This window comes from Sciurus carolinensis, chromosome 8 (genome assembly GCF_902686445.1).
Source record: "Sciurus carolinensis chromosome 8, mSciCar1.2, whole genome shotgun sequence".
Lineage (NCBI taxonomy): Eukaryota > Metazoa > Chordata > Mammalia > Rodentia > Sciuridae > Sciurus > Sciurus carolinensis.
The window spans coordinates 51,109,193-51,127,981 of NC_062220.1; the positions used below are offsets into that span (position 1 = coordinate 51,109,193).

General features: G+C 37.0%; 1 protein-coding gene across 4 annotated transcripts in view; it reads right to left on the reverse strand.

The window, feature by feature from the left end:
• Positions 1 to 18,789, reverse strand: part of Cdk14 (cyclin dependent kinase 14) — a 549,244-nt gene that overhangs the window by 191,647 nt on the left and 338,808 nt on the right. For all 4 annotated transcript variants that reach the window (XR_007109786.1, XM_047560804.1, XM_047560806.1 and 1 more), the window contains one exon: positions 564 to 657. Coding sequence is in view for 3 of the 4 variants with exons in the window: in XM_047560804.1 (XP_047416760.1) it covers positions 564 to 657 (94 nt within the window). In the remaining variant the exon portion in view is untranslated. The remainder of the gene's footprint in view (positions 1 to 563; positions 658 to 18,789) is intronic.

An 18,789-nucleotide genomic window follows, 5' to 3' on the forward strand; every position in this document is an offset into this window, starting at 1 on the left:
GTTTTGATGTGTTTTTCATACAGAGACTGGGGTTACAGCTTTGGGGAGGAATACCACAGAAGTAAAGTGCCATTCTCAACACATCACCTCAAGGGTACACGCTGCCATGGCTTATCACTGATGATGCCAGTTCTGAAGACCTGGCCAAGGTACTATCTGCCTGTGTCTCCACTGCAAGGTTCCTATCCTCCTTGCACCCATTTTCCATGTTCTGTGTTATGGAAGAAAGTTACCAAAGTCAAGAGCTAGAGGGTGGCAGGGGTTAAGCTGGGCTTCTGTGTAAATCATTTGAAATTGTTCTGTCTCGGTGTGCATTTTTAACTCCTTACTCTGTACTGCCTTGTATACCTTACTCTATTTTGCATACTATTCTTTTACAATAGCTTAAAAAACACAATTTTAACTAATTTCCTGCTTTTCAAAGGTCCAAAAATATGTGAGAACTAAATGTGACAACAGATTGATTTGTTTTAAAATAATTTTCCATTGATCACTCTAGGATCTGTCACTAAATGATTAATTTGAAACTAGTTTTTCTCAGAAACACTCTGCAAAGAACTTACCAGGAATATACGTTCAAGTTGATCCTGAATGTCTTTCATTCCTGGAAAAGCAGCAACTCCTTGGATCATCTCAACAAAGATGCAGCCAACTCCCCTGAAGAGAGAAGAAAGAATCATTATAAAAGTTTCAACACATTCTACTTAGAAAACTGAATCTGAAATTAGAATATCTACTCCCCAGAGGAAACAATAAGTAAATAATACTGTGAATAAGAATCAAGAGCTGTGCATGAATCCAGATCAGGACTCTCCTTCACCTCTGTCTAAAACCCCCCAAAGGATTCTACACAAATACAACTACACTGGCAGTGAAATCAGTGGAAACCAATAGAATAGCAGCCTCTATGACTTCCTCTCACTTAGACAGTATTGTTGAGAAAGTCCTGGGCTGATATACAAAAGGTGCACAGTTCTGTTCTAACATCCTTTCCCAACAGTATTTCACAAACCCCTAATGTCCTGCAGCCTACAGCTGTCCAGTGGTTATTTTGCAGGGGGACTGAACTCAGGGACACTTGACCACTGAGTCACATCTTCACATCCCCAGTCCTATTTTGTATTTTATTTAGAGACAGGGTCTAACTGAGTTGTTTAGTGTCTTGCTTTTGCTGAGGCTGGCCTTGAATTTGCAATCCTCCTGCTTCAGCCTCCCCAGCCGGTGGGATTACAGGCAAGCGACACTGAGCCCAGCTAATCCAGTGGTTCTTAATTCTTTTTGCATCAGCATCACCTGGGGTACTTTTGAAAACCACAAATGCTCTGGCCACAAACCTGAGAAATTCTACTTAGGTACTGAAATTGCTTGGATGTTTCACGGTAACTACACTGAAGATTGCTGAGCCCTAGTGCCAAGCATAAACCAAAAGAATTTAGCCCAAATTGCTCCACTACCTAGAATACCCTCTTTCCTTATCTATTTGATCTTGACATCTAAATCAGACTAAATCTCTATAATGCCATCTCCTCCATGAAGTCTTCCATCAACTTTCAAGTAGACAAATAGCTCTCTTTATGAGCTTATTGGATAAGCCCTTACTTAATATATTAGCCATCTACCACATCTGACCTTCTCTCCTTCCTTGACCTGCCATGCTCAAAGTTCCTATCTAGCAAGGCAGTCTAGCATATCAGAGAACCTAGCCTTCCAGGCTACAGCAGCCTGCACCTGAGCCAAAAGGAATAATCAATCTATAGGTTGGGCAGAGAGCCAGTCAGATACTTTTGCTGGGATTTTGGAAAGCAAGTCATTTGTAGCAGGATGATAAGAAACTAGTGTATGTCGATGGGATAAGTCACTTTAACGGCAGAGAACTAGCATAAACAGTCATACATTCCTGCACGTGAAGTCCACTAAACTGATCTGGTTCCTGCCTTCTGGAGGACTGGATGTTCAGAATACCCAGTGTTTCTTTCTTCATCACTCTGCATCCTAGCAGTTATCCATATTTGCTAATGACTGTATCTTGAATGGGTTTGTTTCCTGCAACTATTCCTTAAAAAGTCATGAACACATTGGAGCATTTGTTAATCACTGCACTCATATTCAACCCAGGGCAAGCAAATCCTTGTGTCATTAACTTATTTCAGAACCCTACAGGGTAAAGGACCAGAGATCTCTACAGCCTCTCCAGTTATCATAGTTGTATATAAATAATGTTTTAAATTGAAGTATTATACATTTGCAGAAATGCTTTTCCTATTATACCCTAATTTCTATTTAAACATACACAGTGCCAAAATGACTAAAACAAGTCCAACTTCATATCATAAAAATCATTTTATTTAAATAATAACATTAATTTCAAATCATTGTTCTAAAGAGATGGATTTTAACACAATTTGTTTTCATTTGAGAGACGGCATAGGTATGGAGAGAATTATTTTATAAGTGTAATAAAATGCAATAACATGTCTAAAAATACTGGGGTTTCAGACGTCCAATGAAGACCATTTAAAATTCTAGTATCGGGGTTTTCCAAATTTGTCTACGAAGAACTCTTTTCTAAGACTAGTGTCATATATTTCCATTGTTTTCCTATTTAAGTTTACATAAAATCTTGGATCTTAAACACCTGTACCTTCCTTTCATTATGTTCCCAGTATGCTTTCTGTTGTCCTCCTTTTGATCCTCATCTTTCCCACGACAAGCTGCAGCTCTGAATGTAAAGACCCCTCTGCAGAGGCCACAGCCACCTCACTGTGCACTGTGCACCCTATGAGGGTAACTACCACAGTGTTAGGACTGCCAGCAGAATTCCTTTTACCACTACTTGCTACTAGTTTATATCTTCTCCAAAGCAGGATGCTTGGAATGACTGAAAGATCAATTATGATGCAATCCTATTCAGCTGGCATGGAATTGATACTGTTTCTCTATGGGCTCCTATATGCTTGGCTAGCTAAGGCAATTGGACTTCATTTCTAATGGATGCTTCCTCTGAGATCATTTTCAACGAAGCTTGATAGTACATAACAAAACTGTAAGAATTACACATAATAGCTGGGTGGGGTGTGCACCCCTGTAATCCCAGCTGCTTTAGAGGCTGAGGTAGGAGGGTCACAAGTTTCATGCTAGCCTCAGCAACTTAGGAAGGTCTTAAGCAACTTAGGGAGACCCTGTCTCATAATAAAAATAAAAAAGGCAGGGATGTGGCTCAGTGGTTAAGCGCCCCTGGGTTCTAATCCTGTTATCAAACAACAAACAAAAGAGAATTACACCTAAATGACATACAAAAAATTATAATACAAAGAAAATAAAGTAGATTTATAAAGCATATCAGCATATTAATATGGCAGAATCTTTCTTACTGGAGATGCCTTTTTGCCAAATGGTAATAAAATTCCTTCAATTTAATAATGAAGGTACCACTGCCTGCTTCCCTTCTACCTCCCTTTCCTACCCTCCATTGCCTCTGTGCTTCCTTTCTCTAGAAAAATCAAGCTCACTTCACTGAATGGTTTACCAAGAATGAGTTCATCCATTAAGTACAATACTTATCATAAATAATTTTGTATCAGGAAATGTCTAATTTGTGATTTCTTTTTATAATTTGAATATCTATGTAATTACCATTCACTCAAAAATTTTCAGGAATAAGAACTAGTCACAAAATCTTATAGTTAAAATGCCATAGAATTCAGTATGTTCAAACTTTTTTTTTTTTTAGAATTAGTTTACAGTAATACATAAAACACCCACACACGCTCAATATCTTTCAATTCTTTTGAACTCAAAATTTCCAAATGTAACCTATGTCACAGGTATATGAATGACTTTTTTTCATTGCAATTCAAAATGAGATTCTAAGCAAAATTGATAATTCTTTGTCAGTACAAGTAGAGACAAATATTCTTTTGGGCCTGAATGTCAAATAATCAGGGAGTTTTTGAAATGAAAAGCAAAGAAAAATTATGAATAAATATTGGACACCAAAGTAAATACAGAATGAGATAAATCAAAGGAAATCACAATTTTTTAAAAGCTAACAAATATGACAACTTAAAATAGGGAAAAGATAATTTTCATTATTAATTGACAAACCATTCTGACACTTTTTGTTCTGCAATTTTAGTTGAATAGTCTTCAATGAATTCACACCAATCTTGTAATATATCTGGGGCAGGCTAACATTATAAAGGAAAGAGCGTGAGTTAGCTCATAGTTTGGGAGATGGAAACTCCAAACAGCATGGTATAGGTTCTGGTGAGGGCCCCTGCCATTCTGCCATATTAACATGCTGATATGCTTTATAAATCTACTTTATTTTCTTTGTATTATAATTTTTTGTATGTCATTTAGGTGTAATTCTCTTTTGTTTGTTGTTTGATACCAGGATTAGAACCCAGGGGCACTTAACCACTGAGCCACATCCCTGCCCTTTTTATTTTTTATTATGAGACAGGGTCTCCCTAAGTTGCTTAGGACCTTCTAAATTGCTGAGGCTAGCATTGAACTTGTGATCCTCCTGCCTCAGCCTCCAAAGCAGCTGGGATTACAGGGGTGCACACCCCACCCATCTATTATGTGTAATTCTTACAGCTTAGTTATATACCATCATGTCCTGGTGGGTATAAATGGTTAGAGTATGTGGGAGAAAGAAATCACATCTCAAAACAGGATGCCAGAGAGGCTGGGTTGGCCAGTCCTTTATAACAATCCTCTTGCAACAATTAACCAGGGTCCACAAGAAAGAACTCAATCCCTTCCAAGGGCATGCATTCACTGTTCTAGGACCTCCCCTGGAGCCCAGTCTCATAAAGTTCCCACCACCTCTCAATGCCACCACTTGGGGACCAAGCTTCTAACACATGAACCTTTGGGGAAACATATGCAAACCACAGCAGGGTCAGTGAAGGCCCCACATGCTGTGTCGCCGACCTTGCTTTGCAAATTCCCATGGCATCTCTATTCATGAGATTTCCTCTGCTCCAGCCACATTGTTCCTGTCTGTTCCTTAAACATGCCACACTCTTTCCCCCTTCAGGGTCTCTGCACAGTTGCTGTTTCTTCTGCCTACTCTGTGCATGGAAAATTGCTTTTGTTATTCAGGGATAGCTCAAATTTAAAATGTCTTTACTAGCCACCATATGTAAGGCTGTTTTCACTTTGTTGCCCAGCCCCACATCTCACCTGCCTTGCCTTATTTGTTCCCTCTACCATAAAAAATTTTAAATTGTCTTTGTTTATTTTAGGGGGTATGTTTCCTCTAAATGGAAGATTCATAAGCTCAGGGACAAGGGTCTGGTCATTATCTTCCCTCCAGTTCACAGCTCAGTGCTAGGCACACAGTAAGGGTTCAAAAACATTTGTCAAATGCATGAATAAAAAGCAATGCAATCATTCCTCCTCCCTGACTACTCAGTGTGAGCTGAGCAGAGTGAATCATTTCCAAGGAGTACAGTATGGAGATGGGAATGAGGGGTGGACAGCAACTTTTCAATGGAGAAAACTGTCAAACATGAATTCCATGAATTCCTCTTTTTTTTTCCTTCTCTCTGCATTCCATACAAAAACACCCCCCTTTTGCCCCAGATATAATAATTGATAAATTTTTCATCTTGGAGTTCTTTGCCACAGAGTATATATATCATGTGAACAAAATTAGCATCACCAGTGCTGAGTCATGTTGATATTATGTACCTTGGTATGATGGGATGAGAATGTCACTTCACCTCTGTTATCTTCTCCTCCCACACACCAGACAAATCCAAACTGAGGGACACTTTATAAAATACAAAATACCTGATCAGTACTCCCCAAAATGTCAACACTATCAAAAATAAGGGAAGTCTGAGAGACTATTACCACATAGAGGAGGTTACCAACCCATGACAACTAAACGTACATTGGTATCCTGGAAGGAACCCTAAAGCAGAAAAAGAAGTTAGAGAAAAAACAGCCAAATCAAAACTAATTTATTCAGAAGCTGGGTGTGGTAGCACATGTCTGTAATCTCAGCTACTCCAGAAGCTGAGGTAAAATGTAAAAAAGTAAGGCCAGGTATGGTGGCCCACACCTGTAATTCCAGGATTTGGGAGGCAGGCAAGTTTAAGGACAGTCTAGGCAACCCAGCAAGAATCTGTCTCTAAATAAAATAAAAACAGTTGGGGAGTGGTAGAATGCCCCTGGGTTCAATCTCCAGTACTGAAAACAAAGTTAAAATTAAAATTAAAGTCAGTTAACAATAATATATCCTCATTGTGACAAATATGTTGCGGTTATGTAAGATGTTAACCATAGCATAACGTGGTTAGTTTTATTTCTAATATCTTTGAAACATTTCCACAAATTGAACACCAGTCTAAAATTGAAAGTTTATTTTATAAAGGAAGGAAAAATGAAGGACAGTATTTTCCGGACAGGGACTATATAGGGAATTTGTCATTATAAGTAGAAAGCTACAGTGTTTCTAGTTTTCTCCTTATGTGTAGAAAACAAACAACAACAACAACAACAACAGCAAAAACCAGTATGTCTTTCAATGATCTTTTTCTTGGAAGTAACGTGAGCAATCTAAAGCTGCCAGCTCAGAACACAAAATGTCAGTTGAGGTTCAACCTTAAACTGTGCAGCAAACGCAAAGATTTAATATGAAGGTACTTGAAAACTGATATACACTCTATGGCAAAGAAATCCAAGATGAAAAATCTATCAATTATTATATCTGGGGCAAAAGGCGGGGGGTGTTTTGTATGGAATGCAGAGAGAAGGAAAAAAAAAGGAATTCATGGAATAAGAACTTTTCTCCATCAGAGGAGGGAACAGGCAAGTTCAAGGTTGCATCTTTGGAAATCTTCTTGATCTCTCAGAGTGGGTTAGCTTCCCTGATTCCACGATCCCCATTATACTTTCCACAACTGTAATTTATTTGCTGACCTGTAAATGGATTAGCCACCATCATCTTAGAATGAGGACTTGGTCTTTTACTTTAAAGATGTTGCCTAAACCAGTGAATGGAATATGGTGATATGGCAATACTAACAGGCTCAGATCACTAAAGTCACCAGCAGTCTGGAATAACTGTTTATTAAAGTTCTGTTGATATGTTATCTTTCAACTAAAATAGGGATTAATGATATTCACCAGCATTCATGCTCAGAATATCTGCCTTTGGTACATAATATTTTATGTATCATGTACCAGTCAATTTTCTGACAAAGACAATATTGTTATATACAAGAGAGTAATTAACCCAATATATGATTATCCCTCACGAAAATGTATAAAATAGGGCCTAGGTATTATTGTTTCTCTAATTAACATAAATCTAATCTTGGTCTTAGCCAAAAAAATATCCAAAAATAAAACGGTGTTCTTTACAAATCCTCAGAGCAAATGTTTGGTTCAATCTTGGAAAGCATTGCAGAAAGACTTTAATATTTTTAAATATGGTGCAATTAAAATCACAAACCCTAAATAGATTTTTAGTTTCTACTTTCATCTATTTTTTGGCAAATGTTTAATATTCCTTAGGACAGAGGGCTGTAAACAGTGATGGTTTCAATCCCGAGTGGCAGTTTCTACCTACAAAGCCCAGGAGGGATGAACACAGCACAGCCTGTGCATTCCCTGTGGGTACAGGGAACAGCGACCCACCCACCCTCTGCTCTCACAGCAGGGGGATGCCTGTCCCTTCTAGTACAGACCTCCTAACTGTAAGCTCCAGGAGGCTCTGCTCAAGTTCAGAGAGCTGCTTAGAGCCATTAAGAAGCATCTGCATTGTCAAAACATTTAGAAAGAGGGCTGTAGATAAAGACATTGTCAAGCTGCTCCTGACAGGAGATAAGCAGATGAACAGACCAGAATGCAGCATAAGTGGTTCTTTTGCCTTGTTCCCCTTCAACATGAGGCTAGCACAAAAAATTTCCTCAAAGTTTACGAGTCCAACCAAAGAAAGCATCTGAAACGGTGTTTCTCCCTGTTTAATGTGTATGCTAGTCACGTGGATTCCGGATTCTGATTTACTAGGTATGGTTTGAAGTCTGAGATCCTGCATTTCTAACAAGCTTCCAAGTGATATTAATACTGCTTTCTCAAAATCAGATATTGAAGAGAAAGAATCTAATGGAATTTAGGCAATTTTGTTTTGAAAGGAGTTTGGTAACTCAGATTAATTCTCTGAACTTGTATTCAGGCTCTAACAAAAGGAACAACAAAGAAATAGAAGATCAGTAAAATAAATTAGACCAAATGAGAATCTGCATTTAGTGCACAAGAATGCAATAACAACTCAGAAAGCCTACTAGATAATTTTATTTGGCCATGGTTCACTGCAATATACCATTAAGCAATGAAAGTGATCAAGATAATCATATATTTATCTCTCTTTTCTCTCAAAGAAGGTATATATTTGTAAAAATCCACCAAAGAGTTTTTGTTCCCTAGGAAATCAACTTCTAAAAGAACAAAATTAAAAAACAACTTTTTGTTTTGCTATAATCTATAAGAAAGTTTATTACATATAACAGATGAGATCTTTTAATTCTGGCATTCACTGTATTTGAACAGTGAAAGATTAAAAAATTACATTGCACCATGCCCTTGGTGACTATTGAAGGAACTGAATTGATTAAACTGTCACTCATCATTTACTGTGGTTAGTGCTTCATTAGGCACCGATAGGCACAATATATCTTGGTCAAATACTTCTGTGGAGTACTTAGTTTTCAAGGCATGAAAACAAAACCCTAGGCTGTGAGTAAAAGCCCCTCTTAGAAGACATTTGATTTTTTAAAAAATATACTTTTACATAAGGGGAAACAGGATTATTTTTCTATTTAACAGAATTTTTTCTCTAAGAAGATGCATTTACAAATTAAGTATATCAGCAGAAAAATTAAACAAAAGCAAAGAAGGAAGTAGAGCAGATTAATGTAGTTCAGAAAAGGTGAGTCCCAGGGGGTCCTGCTGCTGACTTGGGGGAGCCCCAGGCAGGTGACTGGAGTCCCCTCACCAGAGTCTACAACTACAGGGAGACTAACAAGGAAGATCAAGAGACCCAAGCATCTAAAGTACCAACTAGAATAAATAAATGTTCCTAGTTCAATGATAATTTTAGCACATACACTTTAAGTAGTATGTGGATGTGTGTGTATTTTATTAGTTATTTTTTTTTTTAATCAAATGGCAAAGCTATATTTTGCTTTCTGGTCCTATCACCTAAGCCAGAAACCCAGGAAGCATCTGAAATCCTTGCCTTTCCTTTACTGTATATGTTCAGTCAAGTTGTCATATCTTAAGCTTTGTAAACATTCCTCCATTTTGATCTCTAGCCACTCTCTCTCTCTCTTTTCCTTCCTTTTTTCTCTAGCTGCTCTCCAAACTTTATACCTCTATCCACAAACATCAGCTCTTTTGCCTTTTAATGATACCTTCTCATCCATGGCACCAACCATGTGTCCTTCAACTCTAGCACTGTCTTTCTCAAGTCAGGCTGGGTAACCCACCGGTGAAGGCTCCTTTGACACCCACTTCTCCTTAACCATCTCCAAGGTAAAAAAAATCCTCACCTTCACCCAGGAGCCACCACCATGCCCTCTGCATACTTGTGTCATCATCACTCACCACACTGTCTCTCCCTCTGACCTTGATGTTCTCATCTTTGTTGCCCTAGGACCTGAGAGTGCCTGGTAGAAAATATTCAATGAATACCTTTAAAATGAATGACAGGATGGATTTCATGAATTAGTGTGAGGAGTGCACACAGGAGACAGCAGCAGAGAAAGGTAGTTGGTTGAGACCTAATATTACCACATGAAATTAAATGCTAAAAAACCAAGTCATTAATTTTATCATATCTCAACCCTAATTCCATGTATAAGACACTCCCAGAGGACCCACTGGTCTCCATGGAAACCTCTGGTTCAGCAGTATGATTTACTCCAATGCCAAACTGAAGAGACACAGGTCCTTAGAGAATGACTCAAACAATGTTTTGGTTTTTACATGTTAGGAAATGGCACCACTTGCTTACATGTCTTCACTTCAGTCCCAGAACCAGAAACTGTACCTCCTGACTCCTGAGCCTGTGATCCCTTCCTTATGCTCTGTTGCTGCCCCGATTAGAACAATGTGTCTTTCTTGGGCCAGCCAGGTCAGATTAAAGAAAAGAGGACACTAAGACGACAACTTTATTTTCTCTGTAGGCAACAGAAATGGTAGCAAGGAATAAGATAAAATGAAATCAAGTATTCAAAATTAGAGGTCTGAGTAAAGAACATAATATAATTATGCTAGAAAATTGAAGTTTACCATTATCGTAAGTACCCGGAAAATAAGATGAATGTTTATGTTTTAAAATTTTGGAGAATTCCAAACAGACAATTAAGGATAATGAAAGCTCTGTAGACAGAATCTTAAAATAATAACCCCAGGTTATATAAATAACTGGGAATACTCTGGCTGGTTATGCCCAGCCATAATTAATTAAAAAATGAAACAAGTAAATGCCCTTCCCGAGGACTACTGTAAAGGAAAAAAATGGAAAATGCAAAATACTGCTTTGAAGAGCAAAGAAATAGTATTTTTTGTCTTACAGAACAAGGAAGGAAGAGTCAAGTTACCATAAGTCACTTAAAACACTACTGGTGACGGCACGTCTCCAAGGAATGAACATAAACCAGGCAGAACAAGAAGAAACAAATTATTAAGGCTTGCACATCTTTAATTTCTGTTTATGTGACAGCTGCTGCAGAATAAGGAGCTTGTATTTTAAGGTTTCTCTCAGAAAATATATTAATCCTTGTGTAACAGTGTAGGGAATTAGGAAGAAAACGGTTCACGGGTAATTATCTTAAGGATCAAAGCAAATGACATGTTCAGCCATCTTTTCTGAGAAACCATATCTGGCGTATCATGAAGAGAAATGACTGCTAAAATCTTCATGTAAGTTATACTCCTACAAAGAGAATTCTGAACTTCAATTTTCAGTATGTTAAGTTGATAGGGTTTAGTTCCAGTCATCAGATGGCATAGATGAACCCTGATGGACTAAGGAAAATAATGTAGAAATGGGCACTATGAAGACAGATGACAGATTGGCTTATACTCTACAGTAAAATATTGGACAATAATCTTAGCAAATTGGAGATCTGAAGGCAGAAATCTTTCCATTGTGAATCCTCATGGTCCATTTTTTGGTGAAAGTCATGAACTTCTTAGAATATTGTCAGAGACTTGAACTAGATTGTTGTCTGTGCACACTGAATGCTGAACAGAGATTGTAATTGAAAGGCACCCCCTGGAGTTTTGCAATGGACCAGTGCTAGACTTTTCACTCTTGAACATTCTATAAAGTTTTGTTGAATGAATGAATGAATCATACATGCATGGAGAGACTCATATTGTATAAAAGGGATCTTTGCGGGAAGAGGGCTGCCCTGGGATTCTAGAGGTGTTTTTATTTTTCTTTATTTTACTTTGCTCCTGTGTCACCATCAACCAGCAAGTGTTGGAAATATAACTAACCTTCACACTTGTTTCCTATTGGAAAACAATAGGAAAATAAATTATAAATTGTTTTCACCGAGTTCCAAAACACCTTCTAAATTAGACATGTTAGGATTAAACATGACAAACAGATTTAAGTTTACATAGATGCTATAATAAAGTTTTTTATCCATTGAGTGTCCATTACTCTATGAATATATTCAATTTTCAAAAGCAAATATGGTAAAAGCTGGCAATAAAGGAGGAAGCATTTGAATTATCAATCAGAAAGAATGATAAAAGCCCTGTCAAACTACAGAAAATGCAATTAGATAAACACCTCACTCAAGACATCTATTGTCTCTCAAGAAATACAGAGAAACATAAAATGCCATAGCAAAGGATGAACTACCTGTATGTGTGTAGGAAAACACAAACCTACTCAGATTCAGTCATTAATAATTAATCAGTGCCTGACACATACTGTGATTGTGTTTTGTGTATTTTTTAGTGGAATTAGCAAGCTGATTCTGGGCCACTGATGGGTATTTTTCCTTTTCTCTAATGACATCTTTAACCAATAGGAATTTGCGGGTATTAGATTTTAAGAGCAAAGTTAGGGGGAAAAAAACCCCCACAAATATCTATGCAATTAGATAATACAGCATCTAAAATCAAGAAAGCATTTAGTACCTCTAAGGCAGATTTATTCTTACAGCATAATACGTCTAAATAAAAAATGACTCTTACCTAAATTATACCCTGGACAATTCAGTGTCCTCAGGAATTAACTCACAAATGTCACACAGAAGCCCCACTTTCATCCTTCAATGAGCAGTGTGAAGTGGTCAACCTAGTCTCTTCACTCCCTGTTGTCCTTACGTTTACAGAGGCTCCTACTTTCTGCTTTCTGTCTAATTACATTTCCATTCAACCATGTCATCTCTATATGTATAAGCATTCTATCTCTTCACCTTCACTGGACTAGAAATTCCCAATGGCTGAAACACATAGTGAAAGAGTTTTGCTAATTATTTTTGCTTGTTTTAATAGCAAGCACATACAGGGTTTATACATGCCATGGATTCAAAGGACTACTGTCCATAACACATTTTTAAATTCAGGGAAAATTTTGATCATTTTAAGATAAAAATGGCTTCACACTTTATTCCTTTTCACCACTAGCTCATCAATCAGCACATGACCTTCTTTTCAAGTTTGCTTTCTATTAAAGTTGTGATTTCACTAACAGTTATATGATAAGGATTTTCAACTTATTTTAATTTTTTTAGATGGACACAATGCTCTTATTTTTTATTATTTTTATGTGGTGCTGAGGATCAAACCCAGTGCCTCACACATGCTAAGCAAGCACTCTACCACTGAGTCACAACCCCAGCCCAGGATTATAAACTTCTACCAGCACACTACTAACAAGTTGCCAGCCATGATGAGGTTCCTATCTACACTATGTTGTTTGATTGGCCCCCACCCATCGTAACCAGCAATTCAAACTTGTGCCCCAGCAAAATCACAATTTCCTCAGGGCAAGGACGCTCACAGTCATATCTGAAGTCATGAACATTAACTTGACAACAAGAGCAGGACACGCAGTAAAATATTCATAGACTCCTCTTTTCTCTCCAAAGACACTAAAGTGTCAGTTAAGGAACAAAATATTTAAAACAAGGGTGAAAGAAATATGTGAGCAGGCATAAGTGGATGAGAGAGTACCTGTTTTCAGAAGATGCAGATGAAGGCATGCCAATCCCCACATACAGCTACAACTTTGAGTGATAGGCAAGATTTACCAAAGCAACTCATAAAAGGCTAAGCACAGGTTGTAAAATCTGTGAAGATGAGTCTAACAGCTGAAAATAGGTTGTTTGAATGTTTGTATAAAAAGCAGATGACCCATAGATCTCCTCTGACATCTCTCACCTTATTCCCTATACACACCAGCAGGCCAAATGAAACAAAATCTGAAAGGCCTTAAACTGAAGATAAAAATTTCAGCAGAGAAAAGTCTTATGTATTGAAGTAAAAAGAGGGTTGCCAAGCAAAAAATATGTTAATTGGTCTGTGTGACCATCCATCTCCTTCTTCCACCCTCCTCTGAGGATATCATCTGCCAGGACTCAGCACCTCTGGAAGAACAAGAACACTGTCATCTGAAGACCTCCTACTAAGAAGTCCAGATCTTTCCATGAATAGTGTACAATGAACTGATCAGGCAACTGGTCTCTCTTAGGCATACAGACTTGGAATGCAACATTTAGAAAAGTAAATGGACAACCACACACCTCCCCTGTTGCTATATTTGAAGAAGCTTCCAATCAAAACCAAAGGAAAAGGAAAAGAAACAGGATCAATTATACACACATGTATGAACACACACACACACACACACACACACACACACACATACACAGAGAAATTTTTTTTTGAAATTCAAGGTTGGGAAGGTGAGTTGTAAAATAAGAGAGAAAATACTTAAAAAAAAAAAGAAAGAAAACCACAAAGGATTAAGATAGTAACTTCAGCATAAAACTCACACAGTTTCTAGAAAGTAAGTGGATGATGATATATAATGGGGGTGGGGGAAGTGAGAGAAGAATAGAAGAACTTTAGATTACATAGAGGGAAACGAGAGGAAGGGGGACATGAAAAATTGTGGAATGAGACAGACATCATTACCCTATGTACATATATGATTACAGGAATGGTATGAATCTACATCTCGCACAACCACAGAAATGAAATGATGTATCCTATTTGTGTACAATGAATCAAAATGCAGTCTGTAAAAAATTTTAAAAAATAATTAAAAAATTGTCTACAAACTAAAACACCTAAGGTTTCATATTGAAAGGAAATTTTCTAGAACTAACATAAAAAGACACTAACTACCAAGGTACAGCATCATGAAATCTCAGAACACTAGAAACAGAGAACCCAACACTCACCAGAGACAAAGTATGAGGTGGCCCACAAATGTGTGAGAATCAGAATAGAATCAGACTTCTCCACAGCAATATGAGAAAGCTCTGAAGAAATAAGCAGTACGCTGAAAACTCTTAGGAAAAATCAGACTAATATTCATATTTACTATGCATTATTATTAATTATACACTTAACCCAAACTTTTATCAATCTTGTATGTAGAATAAAGACATTTTTGAAAAACTAAGAATTTGAAGTCCATCTCCCTGATGCATGCCTTGAAACTAAAGGAGGAAGACATATAAGCCAGGGTACAGGAAATCTGCAATCAGCAAAATTCCAGAAGGCAGAGGATTCCACCCCAGAAGTGACTACTGGGGAAGGTGTACAAGGAAACCAATAGAACGCACTGAAATACTCCAGGAATAGTAGGAAGACATAGAACTAATGAGTTCTATTCCCCCGAGAACTAAAGCTTAAGTGATTTGAGAGGCCAGTGATGGCTGGAGCCATGGAAGAGGGGCTTTCCCACAGAAGTTGTAGTTAGCTATTTCCAGAAATGTGGCATTTGAAAGCAAAGAAGAATTAGGGGAGAATATGCAATCTCCTTTTCCTCCCACTTGTCTTTTGCCTAAACCCAACTGGAGCCCAGTAGCCAAGGCACTTGATGGATGTATTCCCTCAGAATCAGTTGTCCAGCAAACAGCACAGCCCGAAAGAGCTAGAAACAGACAGTTTTTCCCACAGTGGGAAGGGTGGGGAAGGAAAGTGGCATTCTGGGATGATAGATATTCTAACTGTGCTAAGGCTAGAAATCAGAGGGCTAAGAGATGAAAATGTTCAGGAAAAAGCTGAGGGAGGGAGATGTCAAGAATTAAATAGGAATGATAGATTTGTTGGTGTGACTGAACAGGAGGAAAATATTTTTCCATGGGTAACTGACAAACATTTTACAACTGTAAATAATTAGCAAAAGGAACAAAGACAACTTAATAAAAATCACAGACAATTATGAAGTCCAGGAAAAGCAGAAGGTTATACAGGAAAGAATATATAATCATGAACAGTACTTGTCTTAACCATGAGTAATATAAACACGTTCATGTTTCAAAACATGATACAGATTGTGTATTGGGAGAATGAGAAGAAGGTGGAGTGGGACATGGTTCGTGAAGAAAGTTAAACCCTCATCTACCACAATACCTATTTAGTAGGCAATGTCTAAAACAGGATTTCAATGAACATAAACATAAAAAATCACTTAAGATGTCTGAATAGACGCTCTTGTTAAGAGTTGAAATTACATAGCTGCACCTGAGAATTAAAGGCAGGCATGGCTGAGGCAAGAGATCACTGTTCTTGCTGTTAATGTTGTGGCAGTTGTTGCTGGCTATACCAAGAATAGGGTTTATTTTCATGATTTTCTGATTTGTAAACTGAAGATAAGGGAAGTCATGGGATTTCATCAATTAAGGTAGCAATGCAGACAAGAAGTGTCAGAGGGAATTTAACTTGGGTTTTTGATGTTTCCTGCATTGTCTCCTCTTTACATGCAAAGCACTGCTAGTTACATGTTCAAAAAAATTATACAACTTAAACATAAAAGAGACTAGCATACATCCAATGTTCTCTAACCTTTGAGCTCTGATTTATGTATTTCTAAGTCGAAATATTCAAACACACACACACACACACACACACACACAAAGACTTTCATGTTTCCTAAAAAATTTTCATATGTGACCATCTCTTGTTAGTCTCATAAACAAGTGAGACAGCAGAGTACATCAAAGGTTACAATAGTGTAATGAATCTTAGTCCCTGTAATTGGCTATTTAAAAACCACTCCACCCCCAAACTAGTTTCTGGGTAGTCAATTACTTTGTCAACATTGATTTTAAAAGTGGAGGGGGGTATTTAATTTTTTAAAAAAATATTTAGTTGTGAGAATTATGTACATTGCCTCTATTTTATATATTATCATTCAACTAATTTATCACTACTAGTCAAATACAATATGCTGATTAACAACACAAACACACCTTTTCTCTCACAAATATACACATTAATAAGCTACAGTGAGATATAAAAACCACAGCCACACTAAAAGTTTAACTGCCTCATTTCAGCATTCCAAAGCTAACTCTAAATTCAGCACTTTAGTAGTCACTCTCTAATGCCATAATGACATAGTAATAGAGAACTGTAATTTACTGAGGTAATTCATTATTAGGTAATGTAACATAAATTTTCTGTAAGGAATCTATGTAGCGAATAGTCCTTAGGTGTGGATTAAACACTCAAAATACATTAAATCTCTTCTGACCAGTAGTATTTAGGAAAATCATCACTTTAGTATACTATGTGAAGGTGACCATAGGTCACAATTAAAACCATGTTTTATAATCCTGGCAGAACAGCTATTAACTCTCAAAGGTGTCATGGTATGATGATAAACTTTATAGTAATCCTAAATTTAAGACTTCAGCAGTGGAACCGGGCTTGGAAACTATGGCTACCATCATGAGCTCAGCTTTCAAACACTTGGCTGCCTTTCTGACTGTCCTCAGTTCTTCTGTTATGTTCCATTGCATTGTCAGTGACTACACCAAGTCACTTGGATTGTGATTTTCTGAGCAGCCCTCAAGCGCTCTTAAAGAGCTGTTATATTTAACAATGACTAATTCATGTCCTCTTTGGTCTTATGACCTAATTAGAAAATATGCAAACAGGGTTGATAGAAGACTTTACGTAGCTCATGAACTCAAATTGTCATTCTTACTAGATTCCTTTTACAATGGACCCCTTCATTTTAGCAGAATTGATTTAAAAAAAAAGTAATGGCTAGAAGTTGGAAGAATGTATGCCAGCATAAATACTGGGACCATGAAAATGTATTTGATCCAATTATTCTTGTTTTAGTTTATTTTTAAACACTATTCCTTGAATAAAACAATAAAGTAGAATCTATTAGAACACTGATGTCAGTAGGCAGTCCATAGGCTTTTGGAAGAGGATGAAAGCCGCTCCCCCCAAATATATTTAACATGACCCAGTATAACTTGAATTATATATAAGAGTTTTATTGTATTTGTGCTTTGGGATCACTTTAGCAGCAAATAAAGAGCAATTTCTTATAAATCATTTTAAGACATTATGTAACAGGTTGTAAAGAGAAAAGGTTTTAGATGGATTGGCCTTGAGTTTGAGGGTTGCCTCTCTTTACTAACTGTATGACCTTGACTATACCACTTCGTCTCTGTGGGTTTTGTTTCCTTTCAATGTATCAAGGTATAATATGTAGGTAATTAAAATGCATAACAGGGCTTAAAATGCAGTTTGTGTTCAATAAAAGTACCTATTATTATTCTTATCATTATTCAAATTAAATCATAGGACCACATATAGAACAAATTTATTCTCATTCTCTTAAATCATTGGTAAATAAACCTGAGTTGTAGGAAAATTTATTTTACTACCTAAATTTTCTTGGTTGAGAAGAGATCATTAATGATCATGGCAGAAATGTGTATATTACCAATATGTATGGTGATTAAGCTTATTTAATAAAAAGCAGTACTAAATGGCTTTATAATACTTAATAAACAGGCAATTTCTTTTCTGAAACATGTAAAATAAATTTTAATGCAGACTTTTTGCTATATATCAAGGCCAATATGGAAATTTTTTCCTAACCACCCAGCTGCTACAATGTTAAATAAATTAATTTTAATCTTAAATCAGAGATGTAATAGAGGAACGGGTGATTTAATATGCAATCTCATTACATTTGACAGGCTTATTTATAAATGATTTGCCTCACATTTTGACAAGCATAGTTAATATGTTAATTAGCTTTTAAAAAGATGATGAAAGGAAGAGACTGGCATGCTGTAATTCTTTGCACACTGTGTTGGGGAGCACTGTAGTTGATACTACAGGGCCCCCCCAAAGCACTGTGATCTTGATGAGATAATCATTTATTAGTTACAGTAACTTAGTCACCCAATATTAAACTTTAATCCCTCAAAATAATCCCAAGCAACTTCAAGCTTTAGGAAACAAATGCAGTCTGAACATATTTAAGAGCTTCCGTTAAGGAATGTAAAGCTTATTTTGAGCAATGACCTCAACAGCTAGAACGGTGCTCCCTGGCAAGGGAAGAACTACACAGATAAGCTGCTTTTTACATCTGCACTTCTCTTAATGTGGTTTTCAGAACCTGGTAAGCCTTTTTGGTTTAGAAGCTTAGCTTTGACTTTCAAAGAGTTATAAAATCCAAGAATTAAGAGAAGTTACAAAAGAGGCAATGTTTAATTTGATTCCTCTACGTAAATCAGAGGATGGTATCAAAAA